General features: G+C 49.8%; 1 protein-coding gene across 1 annotated transcript in view; it reads left to right on the forward strand.

Moving 5' to 3' along the window:
• The first annotated feature begins 239 nt into the window (after positions 1-239).
• Positions 240-25,449, forward strand: part of LOC138273921 (GTPase IMAP family member 4-like) — a 50,429-nt gene continuing 25,219 nt past the window's right edge. Inside the window, exons 1-2 of the mRNA XM_069218907.1 lie at positions 240-273; positions 12,074-12,109. Coding sequence (XP_069075008.1) covers positions 12,106-12,109 — 4 coding nt within the window. The 5' untranslated portion in view covers positions 240-273; positions 12,074-12,105. The remainder of the gene's footprint in view (positions 274-12,073; positions 12,110-25,449) is intronic.

Below are 25,449 nucleotides of genomic sequence, written 5' to 3' on the forward strand. Positions count from 1 at the left end.
AGAATGTGGTCTATAAATAAAGATGTTTATCTACACAAGAGCAGGTTTCGTTTTCACTCTCCAGGCCTGGAGCTGCATGGTCCGAGGAGGTAGTGTTCGGCCTGTGCGTGGGCATTTACTGCCATCGTGCGGGCAGGTGGTAAACTGCAGGTGTTGCCTGGTGTTGAAGGGAGTGGAGGGCGGGACCCTGGAGTAGTATTTAAGGATGAAGGCCACCAGAGGCTCTGCTACAGCTCCGAGTGAGGAGGGAACAGCGCGCCCAGCGAGCACCAGGTGAGCACAGCGCCGCCAGAGCCTTCTCCCCGGAGGACGGCATTGTGGCTCGTGTTTATTGTCAATCATGTCTTCCGTTCATTTACCAGGGCCTCTCTAATGCGTCTCTCTTTCTGATTATAAATAGGGGTACAGTGTCTCTTTTTAAGGTTTAAAACGGAATCCAGTGTTCCACATAGAAGAAGAAAGCATTTTTATGATTTAATAACTCCTTTCCAAGACCTAAACTGCGATTACAAATCTTCGAGGGATCCCTATTTATAACCATTCCTATCCCTGGGTATCTATGGATCATTGGAAAACCTAAGCCTTTCACAAAAGGAGTGAGGTCCCAAGACTCCCTTCACTCTTATGACCAGAAAAAAATGTAAACTTTTATTTAAGCGCAGCCCTGTTTCCTTCAAGCAAAATAGGACACCCTTTCTTTAAAAAAAGATGTATTTATATAATTACGAGTGAGTTGCAGTTTGAAAATGGTGCGAGGGAACTTTTAGGGCAGATTGTAAACTGATTCTGGATGCCAACATCAGTGTTTCTTGTTTTCCCTAATAATAACTGATATCTTTAAAAGAGTCACATTCATTGTTCAGGGTTTCACTACACTGTACCCAGTTTGTATAACAGCCAGAACCAATAAGGTCCCAGGCACCTCACATTGAAATAGAGTTATATAGCGCTTGGTGGTTTTTACAGGTGCTTGCTGAAAACTCAATGAGAGGTGATAACTAATCAGAAATAAATAACGTGGCGTACAACACTGAATGTAAATAACATGTATACTGTTGTTAGTAGATGCACAAACACAGCCCTTTGGTTAAGGAAATGATTCGAACTTAACATTTTGATTGTGTTCCATAGCTCGTGTTGTAGAATTTCGGAAACTTTAATTCCCACCCATGGAGTTACTAAGGATTACAATTTACAGTATGCAAATATGTTTCGCTTCATCTCCATTTGAACATGGCACAAACCCACGCACTTTCTGAGAGTTTCTGTAGGATGTGTTATGGCATGTTACGTTTGTTTATAAAGCGCATCACCACCCAAAAGGTACCCAGGTGCTGTAAGCAGGAACACGTCTGGCCTGGTGGAGGGCTTACGAGGGGAAGTCTGTCTTCAGTTTCTAGCAGAACTGAAAATGGAATCAGGTGCAGTGATGTGTAATGCCAGGTTGTTCCAGGTGTTGAAAGCATTGTATTGGAAGGACTAACCGCTGGCTCTGGTGCTGTGCATGTGTGGGATGTGTCCAGCTAGGGATCTGGCAGAGCAGAAGTGTCTGATGGTTTTGTGGAATGAGATTTGGTTGTTAGGGTACACTGGGTCCATATTGTCTAGGGCTCTCAAGGTGTGTGTGAGAAGTTTGAACAAAGCACCTTTGTGTGTTGGAAGCCAGTGAGCTCCCTGAGGTGTGGTGTGATGTGTGCATATTGTGGAATGTTGAGTATGAGCCTAGTTGCCAAATTCTACATGGTTTGGTCACCTGGTCAGTTGCTTGTGCATACTGGTGTAAAGGGTGTTCCCGTTATGCAGCTTGCTTGCGATGAGGGCCTGGGTGATGGTTTTGCTAGTGCTGGCGGGGAACCATTTTAAGATTTCCCTCAGCACCTTCAGGGTATGGAAGCAGCAGGCTGGGATGGCATTGACTTTTGTGGTCGTGTTGAGGTGGCTGTTGATGATACTCCTGAGATCATGGTGCGAATAGTGGGGGGGCTGTGCATCTGAGTTTAGCCGGCGTCCTGTCTCCCACAGCAATGAGAAAAGTAAACGAGAGAGAATCAGGTAAGTGTCATCGGCCTATGGAAGGACGGTGACCTCATGGGTGCAGACGATGTATGTGTTGAAGAGTGTCAGGCTGAGAGATGATCCTTGTGGTACTCCAATGGATGAGGTTGTAGGTGTTGGAGCAGTAGGGGGGTAATTTATTGGGTTCTTCTAGTCAGGAAGGAACATATCCATAGGAGTGTTGGCCCTTATATTACAATTTTGTGTAGGCAGCAGATGAGTAAAGGGCAGGATACTGTGATGAAGGCAACAAGAGGTCTAAGAGGATGTGAACTGCTCTGTTTCCTCTTTCCTCTGTCCAGGATTATAAGGATGTCATTGGTGCAGGGATGATGGTTGTTTGGTCTGAATCCAGACTGTATGATGTCAAAGAGTTTTGTGCATTGAGATGTTTGCTAATGTCCGCCAACGCGTTTCGTCCTACACAAAAGGACTTCTTCAGGGCTTATATTTGCATGGTCTTTAAATCGATTGTCTTTCCATATTATTGGAATTAAATGTCCAACCTATTATTACCCATAACATAAGGGATCAGCCATGTCCGTCCCGGTCAGTCACTTTCTTTGCTGACCAGGACGGACATGGCTGATCCCTTATGTTATGGGTAATAATAGGTTGGACATTTAATTCCAATAATACGGAGAGGCAATCAATTTAAAGACCATGCAAATATAAGCACTGAAGAAGTCATTTTGTGTAGGAAGAAACGCGTTGGATGATTGTTCGTTTGTTCAAGAAAAAGCAATAATAAAAAATGAAGATGTTTAAAAGACAACATTGTGTTACTGGTCTTTACTGACTTTGCGCAGTGGTGCACTATCCATATCTTTTTGCATGTAATCCTTTCAGGGTTGCCCCTGTGGTGGCAGGTGCCATGATTTGTGCACAGGTATAGCCATAGATATTGGGCAACAATATAGTTCACAGTGTTTTAATATTTATGGTAGTCCAAGACAGGTGCATTTGTAAGGTTTAACCTGCCACCAATTCAGTAGCAGTTGATGTTTGGTAATGTGCTAGTTGATGAGCTTCTCAAGGACTTTGGCCAAGTACAGTAGCAGGGAGATGGATGGGTAGTTGGCAAGTGTTGAGTTAGTGGATGGTGTTTTGAACAAAGAACTGTAGTGTGTTTCCGGACTTCTGGGTAGATAGATGTTGTGAAGAATGCATATAGGATCAGAGTGAGGGTTGAGCTGATAGTAAGGAGACCTTCGGCGAAGACGTAGTGGGAGCAGGGGCCCCAGAGTGAATGAACTATGTAGGAAAGTACCATCTTGCCTGGCATGTTACCCCCATATTTCACTGTATATATGTTGTTTTAGTTGTATGTGTCACTGGGACCCTGCCAGGCAGGGCCCCAGTGCTCATAAGTGTGCCTGAATGTGTTACCTGTGTTATGACTAACTGTCTCACTGAGGCTCTGCTATCCAGAACCTCAGTGGTTATGCTCTCTCATTTCTTTCCAGATTGTCACTAACAGGCTAGTGACCAATTTCACCAATTCACATTGGCATACTGGAACACCCTTATAATTCCCTAGTATATGGTACTGAGGTACACAGGGTATTGGGGTTCCAGGATATCCCTATGGGCTGCAGCACTTCTTTTGCCACCCATAGGGAGCTCTGACAATTCTTACACAGGCCTGCCACTACAGCCTGAGTGAAATAACGTCTACGTTATTTCACAGCCATTTACCACTGCACTTAAGTAACTTATAAGTCACCTATATGTCTAACCTTTACCTGGTGAAGGTTGGGTGCAAAGTTACTTAGTGTGTGGGCACCCTGGCACTAGCCAAGGTGCCCCCAGATAGTTCAGGGCAAATTCCCCGGACTTTGTGAGTGCAGGGACACCATTTCACGAGTGCACTATACTTAGGTCACTACCTATGTATAGCGTCACAATGGTAACTCTGAACATGGCCATGTAACATATCTAAGATCATAGAGACAATTCCATGATCCCCTGAGTCTCTAGCACAGACCCGTGTACTGCCAAACTGCCTTTCCCGGGGTTTCACTGCAGCTGCTGCTGCCAACCCCTCAGACAGGTTTCTGCCCTCCTGGGGTCCAGCCAGGCTTGGCCCAGGAAGGCAGAACAAAGGACTTCTTCAGAGGGAGGGTGTTACACCCTCTCCCTTTGGAAAGAGGTGTCAGGGCTGGGGAGGAGTAGCCTCCCCCAGCCTCTGGAAAGGCTTTGATGGGCACAGATGTTGCCCATCTCTGCATAAGCCAGTCTACACCGGTTCAGGGATCCCCCAGCCCTGCTCTGGCGTGAAACTGGACAAAGGAAAGGGGAGTGACCACTCCCCTGACCTGCACCTCCCTGGGGAGGTGTCCAGAGCTCCTCCAGTGTGCTCCAGACCTCTGCCATCTTGGAAACAGAGGTGCTGCTGGCACACTGGACTGCTCTGAGTGGCCAGGGCCAGCAGGTGACGTCAGAGACTCCTTCTGATAGGCTCCTTCAGGTGTTGCTAGCCTATCCTCTCTCCTACGTAGCCAAACCCTCTTTTCTGGCTATTTAGGGTCTCTGCTTTGGGGAATTCCTTAGATAACGAATGCAAGAGCTCATCAGAGTTCCTCTGCATCTCTCTCTTCACCTTCTGCCAAGGAATCGACTGCTGACCACGCTGGAAGCCTGCAAAACTGCAACAAAGTAGCAAAGACGACTACTGCAACTCTGTAACGCCGATCCTGCCGCCTTCTCGACTGTTTTCCTGGTGGTGCATGCTGTGGGGGTAGTCTGCCTCATCTCTGCACTAGAAGCTCAGTAGAAATCTCCCGTGGGTCGACGGAATCTTCCCCCTGCAACCGCAGGCACCAAAGAACTGCATCACCGGTCCCCTGGGTCTCCTCTCAGCACGACGAGCGAGGTCCCTTGAATCCAGCAACTGTGTCCAAGTGACTCCCACAGTCCAGTGACTCTTCAGTCCAAGTTTGGTGGAGGTAAGTCCTTGCCTCCCCACGCCAGACTGCATTGCTGGAAACCGCGACTTTTGCAGCTACCCCGGCCTCTGTTCACTTCCGGCGGAAATCCTTTGTGCACTGCCAAGCCTGGGTACACAGCACTCTAAACTGCATTACAGGACTTTCTAAGTGGCCCTCCGGTGACGTGGGACTCTTTTGTGCATCTTCGGGTGAGCACTGTTTCACTCTTATTCGTAGTGCCTGTTCCAGCACTTCTGCAGGTGCTGCCTGCTTCTGAGAGGGCTCCTTGTATTGCTCGACGCCCCCTCTGTTCCCAGACGCAATTGAGGACATCCTGGTCCTTCCTGGGCCACACCAGCTTCCAAAAACCCTAACCTTATGATTTGCAGCTAGCAAGGCTTGTTGGCAGTCTTTCGGTGGGAAAACACTTCTGCACGTCTCTCCACGGCGTGGGGGAACGATCCTCCAAAGGGGAAGTCTCTAGCCCTTGTCGTTCCTGCAGAATCCTCAGCTTCTACTGTCCAGTAGCAGCTTCTTTGCACCCACAGCTGGCATTTCCTGTGCATCTGCCCATCTCCGACTTGCTTGTGACTTTTGGACTTGGTCCCCTTGTTCCACAGGTACCCTCGACTGGAAATCCACTGTTGTTGCATTGCTGGTTTGTGCCTTTCCTGAAGAATTCCCCTATCACGACTTCTATGTCATTGGGGGAACTTTAGTGCACTTTGCACTCACTTTTCAGGGTCTTGGGGTAGGCTATTTTTCTAACCCTCACTATGTTCTAATAGTCCCAGCGACCCTCTACAAGGTCACATAGGTTTGGGGTCCATTTGTGGTTCGCATTCCACTTTTGGAGTATATGGTTTGTGTTGCCCCTATCCCTATGTGTCCCCATTGCATCCTATTGTAACTATACCTTGTTTGCACTGTTTTCTAAGACTATACTGCATATTTTTGGTATTGTGTACATATATCTTGTGTATATTTGCTATCTTCATACTGAGGGTACACTCTGAGATACTTTGGCCTTTATTTTTAGTATATCTGTGTATTGTTTTTTCTTATGATATTGTGCAAGTGACACTAGTGGTACTGTAGGAGCTTCACTCGTCTCCTAGTTCAGCCTAAGCTGCTCTGCTAAGCTACCATTATCTATCAGCCTAAGCTGCTAGACACCCTATACACTAATAAGGGATACCTGGTCCTGGTGCAAGGTGTAAGTACCCCTTGGTACTCACTACAAGCCAGTCCAGCTTCCTACACTCTTCAGTCCAAGTTTGGTGGAGGTAAGTCCTTGCCTCCCCACGCTAGACTGTATTGCTGGGCACCGCGTGATTTGCAGGTGCTCCGGCTCCTGTGCACTCTGCCAGGATTTTCTTTGTGCACAGCCAAGCCTGGGTCCCCGACACTCTAACCTGCAGTTCACAACATCCTGAGTTGTCCTCCAGCGTCGTGGGACTCCCTTTTGTGTTTTCGGGTGAGCTCCGGTTCACTCCTCTTCCAAGTGCCTGTTCCGGTACTTCTGCGGGTGCTGCCTGCTTCTGTGAGGGTTCCCTGCCCTTTCCACTGAAAGATAGCCATAGGATAGCAGCCCACTGCCTTTGAGGGACCCCCTTTACAACACAGGCCCTCTCAAGTGCAGCATACCACTTGTTAATGTCATCTCCCTCCTCGTAATGGGGAATTATCTCATGCAGATTCCTAGAATCATGCTCTTTCACAGGATTACTATCTGGAATACTGCTGCTGCCACCATGGGGTCCTAACCCCAACCTCTGTCTCTCTTTTTCTAAGTCTAAAGATTCCCTGTCTAGAGCAAGCCGTTGCTGTTTAAGCTTCAGCCTGGACTCTTCCACTCTCAATCTATTGAGTTTCCTTTCTAACAGTCTGTCATCAGGGTGGGAGGGTTGGGCATGCTTTGACACAGAATAATGATGTGAATGAACAGAGGGAGACCTGTCCCTAACTGTTGGCACCCTAACAACCTGGCCTGCAGGAATAACATCCCTACTGTGATGTGAGCTCACACTACTACCAGCTATGCTAGATGGTCTGCTAAGGGGCAGGTTGGGAAGGTCACCGTCTAACACTCTTACTGGGGGTGCCCCTGAGTCAGAGTGTGAACCATCTCCTAACTTCTCAATGGATGTGCCAGCTAAGGCCTTATCATTCTTAATAAGCATGTTAGATAACAATTCTCTAGAGGGATTCTTTCCCACTGTAGGAGGCTGGACTGGCTTGTAGTGAGTACCAAGGGGTACTTACACTTTGCACCAGGCCCAGGTATCCCTTATTAGTGTATAGGGTGTCTAGCAGCATAGGCTGATAGATAATGGTAGCTTAGCAGAGCAGCTTAGGCTGAACTAGGAGACGAGTGAAGCTCCTATAGTACCACTAGTGTCACTTGCACAATATCATAAGAAAACACAATACACAGATATACTAAAAATACAGGTACTTTATTTTTATGAAAATATGCCAAAAGTATCTCAGTGAGTACCCTCAGTATGAGGATGCCAAATATACACAAGATATATGTACACAATACCAAAATATGCAGTAATAGCAAAAGGAAGTAATGCAAGCAATGTAAAGTTACAGTAGATTACAATGGGGGCACATAGGGATAGGGGCAACACAAACCATATACTCTAGAAGTGGAATGAGAACCACGAATGGACCCCAAACCTATGTGACCTTGTAGAGGGTCGCTGGGACTGTGAAAAAACAGTGAGGGTTAGAAAAATAGCCCACCCCAAGACCCTGAAAAGTGAGTGCAAAGTGCATTGAAGTTCCCCAAAGAGCACAGAAGTCGTGATAGGGGAATTCTGCAGGAAAGACCAACACCAGCAATCCAACAACAATGGATTTCCAGACGAGAGTACCTGTGGAACAAGGGAACCAAGTCCAAAAGTCACGATCAAGTCGAGAGTGGGCAGATGCCGAGGAAATGCCAGCTGTGGGTGCAAAGAAGGTGCCACCGGATGGTAGAAGCTGAGGATTCTGCAAGAACGACAAGGGCTAGAAACTTCCCCTTAGGAGAATGGATGTCCCACGCCGTGGAGAGTCGTGCAGAATTGTTTTCCTACAGAAAGACTGCAAACAAGCCTTACTAGCTGCAAAGCTCGTGGTCAGGGTTTTTGGATGCTGCTGTGGCCCATGTAGGGACCAGGATGTCACCAATTGCGTGAGGGGACAGAGGGGGCGTACAGCAAGACAAGGAGCCCTCTCAGAAGCAGGCAGCACCCGCAGAAGTGCTGTAACAGGCACTACGAAGTGGAGTGAAACAGTGCTCACCCGAAGTTGCACAAGAGAGTCCCGCGCCGCCGGAGGACAACTCAGGAGGTCGTTGAATGCAGGTTAGAGTGCCATGGACCCAGGCTTGGCTGTGCACAAAGGAAATCATGGAAAAGTGCACATGAGCCGGAGTAGCTGCAAAACACGCGGTTCCCAGCAATGCAGTCTGGCGTGGGGAGGCTAGGACTTACCTCCACCAAACCTGGACTGAAGAGTCACTGGACTGTGGCAGTCACTTGGACCAAGTTGCTGAGTTTAAGGGACCTCACTCGTCGTGCTGAGAGGAGATCCAGAGGACCAGTGATGCAGTTCTTTGGTGCCTGCGGCTGGAGGGGGAAGATTCCGTCGACCCACAGGAGATTTCTTCGGAGCTTCAAGTGCAGAGAGGAGGCAGACTACCCCCACTGCATGCACCACCAGGAAAACAGTCGAGAAGGCGGCAGGATCAGCGTTACAAGGTCGCAGTAGTCGTCTTTGCTACTTTGTTGCAGTTTTGCAGGCTTCCAGCGCGGTCAGCAGTCGATTCCTTGGCAGAAGGTGAAGAGAGAGATGCAGAGGAACTCTGATGAGCTCTTGCATTCGTTATCTAAAGAATTCCCCAAAGCAAAGACCCTAAATAGCCAGAAAAGGAGGTTTGGCTACCTAGGAGAGAGGATAGGCTAGCAACACCTGAAGGAGCCTATCAGAAGGAGTCTCTGACGTCACCTGCTGGCACTGGCCACTCAGAGCAGTCCAGTGTGCCAGCAGCACCTCTGTTTCCAAGATGGCAGAGGTCTGGAGCACACTGGAGGAGCTCTGGGCACCTCCTAGGGGAGGTGCAGGTCAGGGGAGTGGTCACTCCCCTTTCCTTTGTCCAGTTTCGGCCCAGAGCAGGGCTGAGGGATCCCTGAACCGGTGTAGACTGGTTTATGCAGAGGTGGGCACCATCTGTGCCCATGAAAGCATTTCCAGAGGCTGGGGGAGGCTACTCCTCCCCTGCCCTGACACCTTTTTCCAAAGGGAGAGGGTGTAACACCCTCTCTCTGAGGAAGTCCTTTGTTCTGCCTTCCTGGGCCAAGCCTGGCTGGACCCCAGGAGGGCAGAAACCTGTCTGAGGGGTTGGTAGCAGCAGCAGCTGCAGTGAAGCCCCGGGAAAGGTAGTTTGGCAGTACCCGGGTCTGAGCTAGAGAATCGGGGGATCATGGAATTGATCTTAGACATGTTACATGGCCATGTTCGGAGTTACCATTGTGACGCTATACATATGTCGTGACATATGTATAGTGCACGCGTGTAATGGTGTCCCTGCACTCACAAACTCCGGTGGAATTTGCCCTGAACAATGTGGGAGCACCTTGGCTAGTGCCAGGGTGCCCACACACTAAGGGGGTGATTCTAACTTTGGAGGAGGTGTTAATCCGTCCCAAAAGTGACGGAAAAGTGACGGATTTACCACCAGCCGTATTACGAGTCCATTATATCCTATGGAACTCGTAATACGGCTGGTGGTATATCCGTCACTTTACCGTCACTTTTGGGACGGATTAACACTCCTCCAAAGTTAGAATAACCCCCTAAGTAACTTAGCACCCACCTTTACCAGGTAAAGGTTAGACATATAGGTGACTTATAAGTTACTTAAGTGCAGTGGTAAATGGCTGTGAAATAACGTGGACGTTATTTCACTCAGGCTGCAAAGGCAGGCCTGTGTAAGAATTGTCAGATCTTCCTATGGGTGGCACAGGAAATGCTGCAGCCCATAGGGATCTCCTGGAACCCCAATACCCTGGGTACCTCAGTACCGTATACTAGGGAATTATAAGGGTGTTCCAGTATGCCAATGTGAATTGGTGAAATTGGTCACTAGCCTGTTAGTGACAATTTGGAAAGTAATGAGTGAGCATAACCACTGAGGTTCTGGATAGCAGAGCCTCAGTGAGACAGTTAGTCATCACACAGGGAACACATACAGGGCACACTTATGAGCACTGGGGCCCTGGCTGGCTGGGTCCCAGTGACACATAGACTAAAACAACATATATACAGTGAAATATGGGGGTAAAAGGCCAGGCAAGATGGTACTTTCCTACACAGACCTTAAGTAGAACAGGTTTAGCATCACCAGTCTGTGCTGTGCCCTTCATATTTTTCTCCTTGAGGTGCTCTGGAAGCCCAAGTGCTCTGTAGACTTCCAGTATGTAGTTCAGAAAAAGAGCCCTGTGAATGTAGGGGTGTTTTTATATGGCCCACACTGTGTTGGTTATGCATAGGTTTATGTGAGGGGCTGGGCTTACAAATAGACATCAGTTTTATGGGGGATATTGCTTGTTTTAGGTCTATTTCAGAACTTTTAAAATTGCCTGGTCACTTTATACTTTGCCATCTGCTGAACACCTTTGACCCATGGCCTGGGAACACTTAGGGCTACATCTGTTTTAGCTTTGCAGTGTCTGTCTTCTGTTTATTTCAAAACTTTTTAAATTGCTTGGTCGCTTTAGACTCTGACATATGCTGAGCACCTTTGAACCCACGTCTGGAAACTCTTAGGGCTACATCTGTTTTAGGCTTGCACTTCTAAATTGATTGGCTGGCTCTAACACAATCCGTATTTGCCCACCCCTCTTTTTGGATTAGCCAGCAGTGTGGAGGTTTGGCCTGCACTCCCAGTTCTCCGCCCTGTGAGGAGGCCCTCAAGCAGCAACTTGGTCCTGAAAGTCTGACATGTCCAGACCTGTCCTCTTAGGCTCTAAAACACGAAGGCCCTCATTTTACCCAGCCCATAGACCTAGACACAAGGGGCTAGGACCCAGGCACGTGGCTAACACGTGACCCCATGATGTCACAACCCCCATGACACACCTACACCTACGTCAGGGCCTACGTCAGCACAGGGCAGGGGCACCCATATCACTGCCTATGTCATTGCCTACGTCACCACAGGACGTGGTACCTGTCAAAAGCTTGATGGAAGGTATCCCCTCATACTACTCATGTCCTGTAGTGGCTGAGGCACCAAATCTGACCCTGGAATTATGGCCTTAACTCATGTAATTTCCGCTCTCCTGTATGCCATCTCTTGTAAATATTCTGTCTTATGTGCTTAGCTATGTCCCATGATCAGCTTGAAACAGCATCTTCCACACAAGTAATTATTAACTTCTTAAGGTTCTACATTATCGTGAAGGCTGACTATAGGAAGGTAGTCATAATTGCTTGAATAAACATATTTGAGGGAGGTGCTTATTAGGGGCATACATTGGAGCTCATTACTTTTTTATTATTTTCTTTCAATATTCCCAAAAGTTTATGGATGGCAGGCTTGATATTTTTTAATGCCATACTGTTATGAAAAAATACCTGGGGTCAGATTAGAAACATAGAGTACCGGCATACTAGAACCACATGAACTTTACATGCCATGAAACATTGGGGGGGGTGCATGTTGCACCAACTAGAGAGCTTGGACGATTATAAAAACAAGGTACCAGGGATATTCTTGGTATTGCCTACTGCTCAACATTCCCCTGATGGAATAAAGAGTGCTTCAGAGTACATGGTCTACTGTTAGCGCTTTACATACTAGCAGCATCTGCAATTAAGTAGGTATGAGCAGCATTTTAAAAGTATTTTGCAATGACACATTGTATTTGGATGCCAATCGTTGTATCCTGTATGGATAGATCTGTTTGGAATAAACACCTGGATGCTTTCCACTTTTCGTACGCTGTTGATGTTTCTAATTTAACTATTGGTCTACATTTGGCCAACAGTTAGTGCAGTATTCTAATTCATATCCTGTGCTCTTGATTTAGATCCTGTTTCTGCAGTGTAAGACGGAGTCACAATGAGTGAGTACATATGCAAGCAGACACTTTACCGAATGCATTCTATGAATGAACTCTGTTTGCAGGAATGTTAAATATCTTCTTACAACAATTCAAGAGAGCACCTGGAGGACAGTACAAATTGGACAAACTTATTGATGTGACACTTTGAGCTCCCAGCCCATTTTGTGGCATGCACACGGTCCCTTTGTGACAACAGACCATGAGTTGAACTGGGAGAGGCAGAGTGAGCAAGACACAGTGAAATTAACAGAAAAGGTAATGGCAAAGCATAAAGAGTAAATGGACAACTGTGCGTGACAATGGTAGAGCAAAGGAGGGATGAGCAGTGGCTCAAAAGCAAAGTCACGAACTGTGGAAGGAAAACAGTGGGGCAATTGCAGTGTAAGGAGAGGGTGAAGTAGGTCTTGAAAACCAACGGTGGAGTGCAGTGTGAGTTTGTCCTTTAGAAAGATAAACAAAGACTCAGAACCGGATTCAGTTTTTCCTTCTTGTAATAAAACATTCTTACAAAACTTATCATTAGTGAAAAAAAAGAAGTACGGACAAGATGTACGAAAGGACTTAGCATGTCTGAACAAACCGAATCTCAATTTTGGTCCATTAAGAAATGCTAAATTGATTTTTCAGATGTACACAGGCCAATGGGGAATCGCAAAATGCTATTTCTCCTGAGCAAAAATTGCCTTTTGTGATTTCCAAACACACAAATTAAAGACTTTGTGAGTGCGGGGACACATAGGTCACTACCTATGTGTAGCTTCACAATGGTAACTCCGAATATGGCCATGTAACATGTCTATGATCATGGAACTGCCCCATCTATGCCATCCCGGCATAGTTGGCACAATCCCATGATCCCACGGGTCTGTAGCACAGACCCTGGTACTGCCAAACTGCCTTCTCAGGGGTTTCACTGCAGCTGCTGCTGCTGCCAACCCCTCAGACAGGTTTCTGCCCTCCTGGGGTCCAGCCAGGCCTGGCCCAGGATGGCAGAACAAAGGACTTCCTCAGAGAGAGGGTGTTACACCCTCTCCCTTTGGAAAATGGTGTGAAGGCAGGGGAGGAGTAGCCTCCCCCAGCCTCTGGAAATGCTTTCTTGGGCACAGATGGTGCCCATTTCTGCATAAGCCAGTCTACACCGGTTCAGGGACCCCTCAGCCCTGCTCTGGCGCGAAACTGGACAAAGGAAAGGGGAGTGACCACTCCCCTGTCCTGCACCTCCCCTGGGAGGTGCCCAGAGCTCCTCCAGTGTGCTCCAGACCTCTGCCATCTTGGAAACAGAGGTGCTGCTGGCACACTGGATTGCTCTGAGTGACCAGGGCCAGCAGGTGACGTCAGAGACTCCTTCTGATAGGCTCCTTCAGGTGTTGCTAGCCTATCCTCTGTCCTAAGAAGCCAAACCCTCTTTTCTGGCTATTTAGGGTCTCTGCTTTGGAGAAATCCTTAGATAACGAATGCAAGAGCTCATCCGAGTTCCTCTGCATCTCTCTCTTCACCTTCTGATAAGGAACCGACTGCTGACCGCGCTGGAAGCCTGCAAACCTGCAACATAGTAGCAAAGACGACTACTGCAACTCTGTAACGCTGATCCTGCCGCCTTCTCGACTGTTTTCCTGCTTGTGCATGCTGTGGGGGTAGTCTGCCTCCTCTCTGCACCAGAAGCTCCGAAGAAATCTCCCGTGGGTCGACGGAATCTTCCCCCTGCAACCGCAGGCACCAAAAAGCTGCATTACCGGTCCCTTGGGTCTCCTTTCAGCACGACGAGCGAGGTCCCTTGAATCCAGCAACTCTGTCCAATTGACTGCCACAGTCCAGTGACTCTTCAGTCCAAGTTTGGTGGAGGTAAGTCCTTGCCTCCCCACTCCAGACTGCATTGTTGGTAACTGCGACTTTTGCAACTTCTCCGGCCCCTGTGCACTTTCGGCGGAAATCCTTTGTGCACAGCCAAGCCTTGGTCCACGGCACTCTAACCTGCATTGCACGACTTTCTAAGTTGGTCTCCGGCGACGTGGGACTCCTTTGTGCAACTTCGGCGAGCACTGTTTCACGCATCCTTGTAGTGCCTGTTTCTGGCACTTCTCTGGGTGCTACCTGCTTCAGAGAGGGCTCCTTGTCTTGCTCGACGTCCCGTCTCTCTCCAGGTCCAATTTGCAACCTTCTGGTCCCTCCTGGGCCTCAGCAGCATCCAAAAACGCTAACCGCACGATTTGCAGCTAGCAAGGCTTGTTGGCATCCTTTTGGCAGGAAAACACATCTGCATGACTCTCCACGGCGAGAGGGAACCGTCCACCATAGGGGAAGTCTTTAGCCCTTTTCGTTCCTGCAGAAACCTTTGCTTCTTCTGTTCCACGAAGCTTCTTTGCCCCCGCAGCTGGCATTTACTGGGATTTTGCCCATCTCCGACTTGCTTGTGACTTTTGGACTTGGTCCCCTTGTTCCACAGGTACCCTAGATTGGAAATCCACAGTTGTTGCATTGTTGGTTTGTGTCTTTCCTGCATTATTCCTCTATTACGACTTCTTTGTCTTCTGGGGAACTTCAGTGCACTTTGCACTCACTTTTCAGGGTCTTGGGAAGGGCTATTTTTCTAACCCTCACTATTTTCTAATAGTCCCAGCGACCCTCTACAAGGTCACATAGGTTTGGGGTCCATTCGTGGTTTACATTCCACTTTTGGAGTATATGGTTTGTGTTGCCCCTATCCCTATGTGTCTCCATTGCATCCTATTGTAACTATACATTGTTTGCACTGTTTTCTAAGACTATACTGCATATTTTTAGTACTGTGTACATTTAACTTGTGTATATTTGCTATCCTCACTCTGAGGGTACACCTTGAGATACTTTGGCATATTGTCATAAAAATAAAGTACCTTTATTTTTAGTATAACTGTGTATTGTGTTTTCTTATGGTATTGTGCAAGTGACACTTGTGGTAATGTAGTAGCTTCACACGTCTCCTAGTTCAGCCTAAGCTGCTCTGCTAAGCTACCATTATCTATCAGCCTAAGCTGCTAGACACCCTATACACTAATAAGGGATACCTGGGCCTTGTGCAAGGTGTAAATACCCCTTGGTACTCACTACAAGCCAGTCCAGCCTCCTACAGCAGTCTAGCGTGCGGAGGCAAGGACTTACCTCCACCAAACTTGGACTGAAGAGTGTGAGAAAGTAGCCCCTTTCCAGCATTGTTACCCCCACTTTTGGCCTGTTTGTGAATGTATGTCAGGGTGTTTTCACTGTCTCACTGGGATCCTGCCAGCCAGGGCCGAGTGCTCATACTGAAAACCCTATGTTTTCAGTATGTTTGTTATGTGTCACTGGGACCCTCCTAGCCAGGACGCCAGTGCTCATAAGTTTGTGACCTATATGTATGTGTTCCCTATGTGATGCCTAACTGTCTCACTGAGGCTCTGCTAACCAGAACCTCAGTGGTTATGCTCTCTCTCTACAAATTGTCACTAACAGGCTAGTGACCAATTTCCCCAATTCACATTGGCTTACTGGAACACCCTTATAATTCCCTAGTATATGGTACTGAGGTACCCAGGGTATTGGGGTTCCAGGAGATCCCTATGGGCTGCAGAATTTATTTTGCCACCCATAGGGAGCTCTGAAAATTCTTACACAGGCCTGCCACTGCAGCCTGAGTGAAATAACTTCCACGTTATTTTACAGCCAATTACCTCTGCACTTAAGTAACTTATAAGTCACCTATATGTCTAACCATTACCTGGTAAAGGTTGGGTGCTACGTTACTTAGTGTGTGGGTACCCTGGCACTAGCCAATGTGCCCCCACATCGTTCAGGGCAAATTCCCCAGACTTTGTGAGTGCGGGGACACCATTACACGCATGCACTATACATAGGTCACTACCTATGTATAGCGTCACAATGGTAACTCTGAATATGGCCATGTAACATGTCTAAGATCATGGAATTGTCACCCCAACGCCATTCTGGCATTGGGGAGACAATTCCATGATCCCCCGAGTCTCTTGCACAGACCCGGGTACTGCCAAACTACCTTTCCAGTGGTTTCACTGCAGCTGCTGCTGCTGCCAAACCCTCAGACAAGTTTCTGCCCTGCTGGGGTCCAGCCAGGCTTGGCCCAGGGAGGCAGAACAAAGGACTTCCTCAGAGAGAGGGTGTTACACCCTCTCCCTTTTGAAAAAGGTGTCAGGGCTGGAGAGGAGTGGCCTCCCCCAGCCTCTGGAAATGCTTTGATGGGCACAGATGGTGCCCATCTCTGCATAAGCCAGTCTACACCGGTTTAGGGTTCCCCCAGCCCTGCTCTGGCGCGAAACTAGACAAAGGAAAGGGGAGTGACAACTCCCCTGACCTGCACCTCCCCTGGGAGGTCCCCAGAGCTCCTCCAGTGTGCTCCAGACCTCTGCCATCTTGGAAACAGAGGTGCTGCTGGCACACTGGACTGCTCTGAGTGGCCAGTGCCAGCAGGTGATGTCAGAGATTCCTTCTGATAGGCTCTTACCTGTGTTGCTAGCCTATCCTCCTTCCTAAGTAGCCAAACCTCCTTTTCTGGCTATTTAGGGTCTCTGCTTTGGGGAATTCTTTAGATAACGAATGCAAGAGCTCATCAGAGTTCCTCTGCATCTCTCTCTTCACCTTCTGCCAAGGAATCGACCGCTGACTGCTCTGGACGCCTGCAAAACCGCAAGAAAGTAGCAAAGACGACTACTGCAACCTTGTATCGCTGATCCGGCAGCCTTCTCGACTGTTTTCCTGGTGGTGCATGCTGTGGGGTTAGTCTGCCTCCTCTCTGCTCTAGAAGCTCTGAATCAATCTCCTGTGGGTCGACGGAATCTTCCCCCTGCAACCGCAGGCACCAAAATACTGCATCACCGGTCCTCTGGGTCCCCTCTCAGCACGACGAGCGTGGTTCCTGGAACTCAGCAACTCTGTCCAAGTGACTCCCACAGTCCAGTGACTCTTCAGTCTAAGTTTGGTGGAGGAAAGTCCTTGCCTCACCACGCTAGACTGCATTGCTGGGTACCACGTGATTTGCAGCTGCTCCGGCTCCTGTGCACTCTTTCAGGTTTTCCTTTGTGTACAGCCAAGCCTGGGTCCCCGACACTCTAACCTGCAGTGCACGACCTACTGAGTTGTCCTCCGGCGTCGTGGGACCTTCTTTTGTGACTTCTGGTGAGCTCTGGTTCACTCTTCTTTGTAGTGCCTGTTCTGGCACTTCTGTGGGTACTGCCTGCTTCTGAGAGGGCTCCTTGTCTTGCTGGGCACCCCCTCTGTCTCCTCACGAAATTGGCGACATCCTGGTCCCTCCTGGGCCACAGCAGCATCCAAAAACCCTAACAGCGACCCTTGCAGCTAGTAAGGCTTGTTTGCGGTTTTTCTGCATGGGAACACGTCTGCAACGTGGGACATCCATCCTCCAAAGGGGAAGTTCCTAGTCCTCTTCGTTCTTGCAGAATCCACAGCTTCTACCATCTGGTGGCAGCTTCTTTGCACCCTCAGCTGGCATTTCCTGGGCATTTGCCCAATCTCGACTTTGTCGCGACTCTTGGACTTGGTCCCCTTGTTTCACAGGTACTCTTGTCTGGAAATCCATCGTTGTTGCATTGCTTGTGTTGGTCTTCCTTGAATAATTCCCCTATCACGACTTCTGTGCTCTCTGGGGAACTTAGGTGCACTTTACACCTACTTTTCAGGGTCTTGGGGTGGGCTATTTTTCTAACCCTCACTGTTTTCTTACAGTCCCAGCGACCCTCTACAAGCTCACATAGGTTTGGGGTCTATTCGTGGTTCGCATTCCACTTTTGGAGTATATGGTTTGTGTTGCCCCTATACCTATGTGCTCTCATTGCAATCTATTGTGACTGTACATTGCTTGCATTGCTTTCTATTGCTATTACTGCATATTTTTGGTATTGTGTACATATACCTTGTGTATATTTGCTATCCTCATACTGAGGGTACTCACTGAGATACTTTTGGCATATTGTCATAAGAATAAAGTACCTTTATTTTTAGTATATCTGTGTATTGTGTTTTCTTATGATATTGTGCATATGACACCAGTGGTATAGAGGGAGCTTTGCATGTCTCCTAGTTCAGCCTAAGCTGCTCTGCTAAGCTACCTTTTCTATCAGCCTAAGCTGCTAGACACCTCTTCTACACTAATAAGGGATAACTGGACCTGGTGCAGAGTGTACTCACTACAAACCAGGCCAGCCTCCTATACACAGCCAAGCCTGGGTCCCCGACACTCTAACCTGCAGTGCACAACCTTCTGAGTTGTCCTCCGACGTCGTGAGACTCCCTTTTCTGACTTCGGGTGGACTCCGGTTCACTCCTCTTCCAAGTGCCTGTTCCGGTACTTCTGCGGGTGCTGTCTGCTTCTATGAGGGCTCCCTGACTTGCTGGGCGCCCTCTCTGTCTCCTCATCCAAGTGGCGACATCCTGTTCCCTCTTGGGCCACAGCAGCATCCAAAAACCCTTACTGCGACCCTTGCAGCTAGCAAGGCTTGTTTGCGGTCTTTCTGCGTGGGAACACATCTGCAAGCTTCTTTACGACGTGGGACATCCATCCTCCAAAAGGAAAGCTCCTAGTCCTCTTCGTTCTTGCAGAACACCAAGCTACTTCCACTCGGTGGCAGCTTCCTTGCATCCTCAGCTGGCATTTCCTGGGCATCTGCCCACTCTCAACACTGTTGTGACTCTTGGACTTGGTCCCCTTGTCTTACAGGTACTCAGGTCCAGAAATCCACTGTTGTTGCATTGCTGGTTTTCCTTGCAGAATCCCCCTATCACGACTTCTGTGCTCTCTGGGGGTTGTTGGTGCACTTTACACCTACCTTAGAGGGTCTTGGGGTGGGCTATTTTTCTAACCCTCACTGTTTTCTTACAGTCCCAGTGACCCTCTACAAGCTCACATAGGTTTGGTGTCCATTCGTGGTTCACATTCCACTTTTGGAGTATATGGTTTGTGTAGCCCCTATACCTATGTGCTCCTATTGCAATCTATTGTAAGTTTACACTGCTTGCATTACTTCCTTTTGCTATTACTGCATATTTTTGGTATTGAGTACATATATCTTGTGTATATTTGGCATCCTCATACTGAGGGTACTCACTGAGATACTTTTGGCATATTGTCATAAAAATAAAGTACCTTTATTTTTGGTATATCTGTGTATTGTGTTTTCTTATGATATTGTGCATATGACACCAGTGGTATAGTAGGAGCTTTGCATGTCTCCAAGTTCAGCCTAAGCTTCTCTGCTATAGCTACCTTCTATCAGCCTAAGCTGCTAAAAACACCTCTTCTACACTAATAAGGGATAACTGGACCTGGTACAGAGTGTAAGTACCCCTTGGTACCCACTACAAGCCAGGCCAGCCTCCTACACCAAGTCCAAGAGTCACGCAAGTGTCCAGGGGGAGCAGAAGCCCTACTAATCCCCGGATGAAGGTTCAAAAGGGCTGCCTCCGGGTGGAAGAAGCTGAAGATTCTGCAACAACGGAAGATGCCAGGAACTTTTCCTTTGCACATAAGATTTCCCACGGTATGCTGGAGGATGCAGAGTTGTTTCCACAAAGAAAGACCACAAACAAGCCTTGCTAGCTGCAAGAGTCACAGTTGAAGAAAATGGGTGCTGCCTGGGTCCAGAAAGTACCAGGAGGTCCCCCTTTGGAGGATGAGACGAGGGGGTGCTCAGCAGCACAGAGAGCCCATGCAGAAGCAGGCAGCACCTGCAGAAGCAATTGAACAGGCATTCAAGAAATCTGAGCACGGATGTTGTCTCAACACTACACAGAAGGGTCCCACGAAGCCGGTGGTCAACTCAGCGAGTCGAGCAATGCAGGATGGAGTGCTGGGGACCTGGGCTATGCTGTGCATGAAGGATCCCCTGCAAAAGTGCACAGAAGCCCTAGCAGCTGCAGATCACGCAGTACACAGGATGACTGTCTGGCGTGGGGAGGCAAGCACTTTCCTCTACCAAATTTGGACAGAAGGACTTCTGGACTGTTGGGGTCACCTGTATCCAGCTCCTGTGTTCAAGGGACCTTACTCGTCAGGGGATGCAGACGTTTTGTGCCTGTGTTAGCAGGGGGAAGATTCTGTCGACCCATGGGAGATTTCTTCCTGGCCTCCAGTGCAGGGTGAAGGCAGACAGCCCTCCGAGCATGCACCACCAGGAAACAGTCGAGAAGGCCGGCAGGATTAGGCGCTACAATGTTGCTGCTAGTCTTCTTGCCACATTGTTGCAGTTGTGCATGCATCCTGGAGTAGTCAGCGGTCGATCCTTTGCAGAAGTCAAATAGGGAGATACAGAGGAACTCTGGTGAGCCCTCAGAGGAGGATTGGCTACCTAACCAAGTAAGCACCTCAGTTGTGTCACTCTACTTCCTTCCGCTTGCACACCTGTGATGGAGTCGATCTGTGGTGTGACCAGTCTGTCACACTCCTCTCTTCTTCTTCTCATTTTTTGTTGTGGCATCATGCCATGCTCTCTTCTCCTTTTCCTCCTTGGTGTGGAGTCGTGCCACAGGTCTCATTTTGCGTCACATGGACCTTCCGCTGCACCTCTGCTGGTGCATCTTGCTCTTCGTCCTCAATGTGGTGTCGTGCCACAGGTCGCATGCTGCGTCACATGGACCTATCACCGCTCCTCCGATGGTGCATCTTGCTCGGTCGTAGCCTCTCGCAGGCTGAGTCCTGCGGGTAGAACTTGATCCTCTCCTCTGACAGACCTCTCTTGGTCCGGTCCGTTCCCAGATCCTCTTGGTGAACCACTCTTTGGCAGGAGGATCACTGTTCTCTTCCTCCATCTCTTCACTCGAGGACGCCACTCTTGTGCCTCGATGCTGCGCTGTTGCGGTGCTCACTCCTGCTTCCATCTGCTTTGGCAGGGTTGGTCATTTCTGATGACCTGCTCACTGATTGGCCAATGGTGGCCATCTTCTGTCGTTGTGTGGGTGGCCGACAGGGCCTCTTGTCCCGTGCATTAGGTCATACTCCCGGGTGCTCTCTCCATCTTCGTTGGCTTTGCCCAAGTCGTCACGTTCTCTGGCGCAGTTCTCTGCTCACCTTTGACATAGTCTCTTTTTTTTCACTTCTGGTCATTCTTTGCCGAAGCCTGTCGTGTCCATATCTATCTTGCGGTGATGTCCATCACTGCCGGGGACCTGTGATGTTCCTCACAATGTCTGCCTCCCTCCCTTTCTCACTGTCTCTCATACGGTCTGGCTCCCTCCCTCTTGCTCTTTCTCTCACACAGTCTCTGCCTCCCTCTCTCTCACACTGTCTCTCACACGGTCTGCCTCTCTCTCTCTCACACTGTCTCTCACACGGTTTGTCTCCCTCTCTCTCGTGCTTTCTCTCACATGGTCTGCCTCTCTCGCTCGCACTGTCTCTCACACGGTCTGCTTCTCTCTCTCTCTCACACTGTCTCTCACATGGTCTGCCTCCCTCTCACACTGTCTCTCACATGGTCTGCCTCCCTCTCTCCCTCGCACTGTCTCTCACACATTCTGCCTCCCTCCCTCTCGCACTTCTCTCACGCAGTCTGCCTCCCTCCCTCTCGCTCTTTCTCTCACACGATCTGCGTCCCTCTCCCTCGCACTGTCTCTCACACGGTCTGCTTCCCTCTCTCATTGTCTCTCACACTGTCTGCCTCCATCTCTCTCGCACTGTCTCTCACATGGTCTGCCTTCCTCTCTCTCTCTCTCTCTCTCTTTCCTCTACTGTCTGCCTCCCTCTCTCTCTCACTCTGTCTCTCACACTGTCTGCCTCCCTCTCTCTCGCAATGTCTCTCACACAGTCTGCCACCCTCTCTCTTGCATTGTCTCTCACACGGTCTGCCTCCCTCTCTCTCACACTGTCTCTCACATGGTCTGTCTCCTTCTCTGTCGCACTGTCTCTCACATGCCTCACTCTATCTCTCCCTCTTTCTCTCTCTCTCTTTCAAGCACTCCCTGCCTCTCTCTCTCGCACTGTCTCTCACACAGTCTGCCTTCCTCTCTCTCGCTCTGCCTCTCACAAGGTCTGATTCTCCCTCTCTCTTGCACTGTCTCTCACACGGTCTGCCTCTCTCTCTCTGTTGCATTGTCTCTCACACGGTCTGCCTCCCTCTCTCCCTCGCACTGTCTCTCACACTGTCTGCCTCCCTCCCTCTCGCACTTCTCTCACACGGTCTGCCTCCCTCTCTCACTGTCTCTCACACTGTCTGCCTCCCTCTCTCTCGCACTGTCTCTCACACTGTCTGCCTCCCTCTCTTTCTCACTCTGTCTCTCACACTGTATGCCTCCCTCTCTCTCGCACTGTCTCTCACACAGTCTGCCTCTCTCGCACTGTCTCTCAGACAGTCTGCCTCCCTCTCTCTCTCGCACTGTCTCTCACACTGGCTGCCTCTCTCTCTCTCCCTCTTTCTCTCTCTCAAGCACTCTCTGCCTCTCTCTCTCGCACTGTCTCTCACATGGTCTGCCTCCCTCTCTCTTGCGCTGTCTCTCACACGGTCTGCCTCTCTCTCTCTCTCGCACTGTCTCTCACATGGTCTGCCTCTCTCTCTCTCTTGCACTGTCTCTCACACGGTCTGCCTCCCTCTCGCACTGTCTCTCACACGGTCTGCCACCCTCTCTCTCTCACCCTGTCTCTCACACGGTCTGCCTCCCTCTCTCTCACACTGTCTATCACACAGTCTGCCTCCCTCTCTCTCTCACACTGTCTGCCTCTCTCTCTCTCTCTCTCTCCCTCTTTCTCTCTCTCTTTCAAGCACTCTCTGCCTCTCTCTCTCGCACTGTCTCTCACACGGTCTGCCTCCCTCTCTCTTGCGCTGTCTCTCACACAGTCTGCTTCCCTCTCTCTCTTGCGCTGTCTCTCACACGGTCTGCCTCCCTCTCTCTTGCGCTGTCTCTCACACAGTCTGCCTCCCTCTCTCTCTCACACTGTCTCTCACACGGTCTGCCTCCCTCTCTCTCACACTGTCTCTCACACGGTCTGCCTCCCACTCTCTCGCACTGTCTCTCACAGAGTCTACCTCCCTCTCTCTCTCACACTGTCTCTCACACGGTCTGCCTCCCTCTCTCTCACACTGTCTCTCGCACTGTCTCTCGCACTGTCTCTCACACTGTCTGCCTCTCTTTCTCTCTCTCTTTCAAGCACTCTCTGTCTCCCTCTCTCTCGCACTGTCTCTCACATGGTCTGCCTCTCTCTCTGTCTTACACTGTCTCTCACGCGGTCTGCCTCCCTCTCGCACTGTCTCTCACACAGTCTGCCTCCTTCTCTCTCTCACACTGTCTCTCACACGGTCTGCCTCCCTCTCTCTTGCGCTGTCTCTCACACGGTCTGCCTCTCTCTCTCTCTCGCACTGTCTCTCACATGGTCTGCCTCTCTCTCTGTCTTGCACTGTCTCTCACGCGGTCTGCCTCCCTCTCGCACTGTCTCTCACACGGTCTGCCTCCTTCTCTCTCTCACACTGTCTCTCACAGGGTCTGCCTCCCTCTCTCTCACACTGTCTTTCACATGGTCTGTCTCCTTCTCTCTCGCACTGTATCTCACATGGTCTGCCTTACTCTCTCTCTCCCTCTTTCTCTCTCTCTCTTTCAAGCACTCTCTGCCTCTCTCTCTCGCACTGTCTCTCACACAGTCTGCCTCCCTCTCTCTCGCGCTGCCTCTCACACAGTCTGATTCTCTCTCTCTCTTGCACTGTCTCTCACACGGTCTGCCTCTCTCTCTCTGTTGCATTGTCTCTCACATGGTCTGCCTCCCTCTCGCACTGTCTCTCACACGGTCTGCCTCCCTCTCTCTCTCACACTGTCTCTCGCACGGTCTGTCTCCCTCTCTCTCAAACTGTCTCTCACACTGTCTGCCTCCCTCTCTCTCACACTGTCTCTCACACGGTCTGCCTCCCTCTCTCTCGCACTGTCTCTCACACAGTCTGCCTCCCTCTCTCTCTCGCACTGTCTCTCACACTGTCTGCCTGTCTCTCTGTCTTGCACTGTCTCTCACACGGTCTGCCTCCCTCTCGCACTGTCTCTCACACGGTCTGCCTCCCTCTCTCTCACACAGTCTGCCTCCCCCTCTCTTGCGCTGTCTTTCACACGGTCTGCCTCTCTCTCTCTCGCACTGTCTCTCACATGGTCTGCCTCCCCCTCTCTCGCGCTGTCTCTCACACGGTCTGCCTCTCTCTCTCTCGCACTGTCTCTCACACGGTCTGCCTCTCTCTCTCTCGCACTTTCTCTCACACGTTCTGCCTCCCTATTGCACTGTCTCTCACACGATCTGCCTCCCTCTCTCCCTCGCACTGTCTCTCACACTGTCTGCCTCTCTCTCTCTCTCACACTGTCTCTCACACGGTCTGCCTCCCTCTCTCTCACACTGTCTCTCACACGGTCTGCCTCCCTCTCTCTCGCTCACTGTCTCTCACATGATCTGCCTCTCTCTCTGTCTTGCACTGTCTCTCACACTGTCTGACTCCCTCTCGCACTGTCTCTCACACGGTCTGCCTCTCTCTCTCGCACTTTCTCTCACACGTTCTGCCTCCCTCTCTCCCTCGCACTGTCTCTCACACTGTCTGCCTCTCTCTCTCTCTCACACTGTCTCTCACGCGGTCTGCCTCCCTCTCGCACTGTCTCTCACACGGTCTGCCTCCTTCTCTCTCTCACACTGTCTCTCACACGGTCTGCCTCCCTCTCTCTCACACTGTCTTTCACATGGTCTGTCTCCTTCTCTCTCGCACTGTATCTCCGATGGTCTACCTTACTCTCTCTCTCCCTCTTTCTCTCTCTCTCTTTCAAGCACTCTCTGCCTCTCTCTCTCGCACTGTCTCTCACACAGTCTGCCTCCCTCTCTCTCGCGCTGCCTCTCACACAGTCTGATTCTCTCTCTCTCTTGCACTGTCTCTCACACGGTCTGCCTCTCTCTCTCTGTTGCATTGTCTCTCACATGGTCTGCCTCCCTCTCACACTGTCTCTCACACGGTCTGCCTCCCTCTCTCTCTCACACTGTCTCTCGCACGGTCTGTCTCCCTCTCTCTCACACTGTCTCTCACACTGTCTGCCTCCCTCTCTCTCACACTGTCTCTCACACGGTCTGCCTCCCTCTCTCTCGCACTGTCTCTCACACAGTCTGCCTCCCTCTCTCTCTCGCACTGTCTCTCACACTGTCTGCCTGTCTCTCTGTCTTGCACTGTCTCTCACACGGTCTGCCTCCCTCTCGCACTGTCTCTCACACGGTCTGCCTCCCTCTCTCTCACACAGTCTGCCTCCCCCTCTCTTGCGCTGTCTTTCACACGGTCTGTCTCTCTCTCTCTCGCACTGTCTCTCACACGGTCTGCCTCCCCCTCTCTCGCGCTGTCTCTCAC

The sequence above is a fragment of the Pleurodeles waltl genome, unplaced genomic scaffold, assembly GCF_031143425.1.
Source record: "Pleurodeles waltl isolate 20211129_DDA unplaced genomic scaffold, aPleWal1.hap1.20221129 scaffold_112, whole genome shotgun sequence".
NCBI classification, from domain to species: Eukaryota; Metazoa; Chordata; class Amphibia; order Caudata; family Salamandridae; genus Pleurodeles; species Pleurodeles waltl.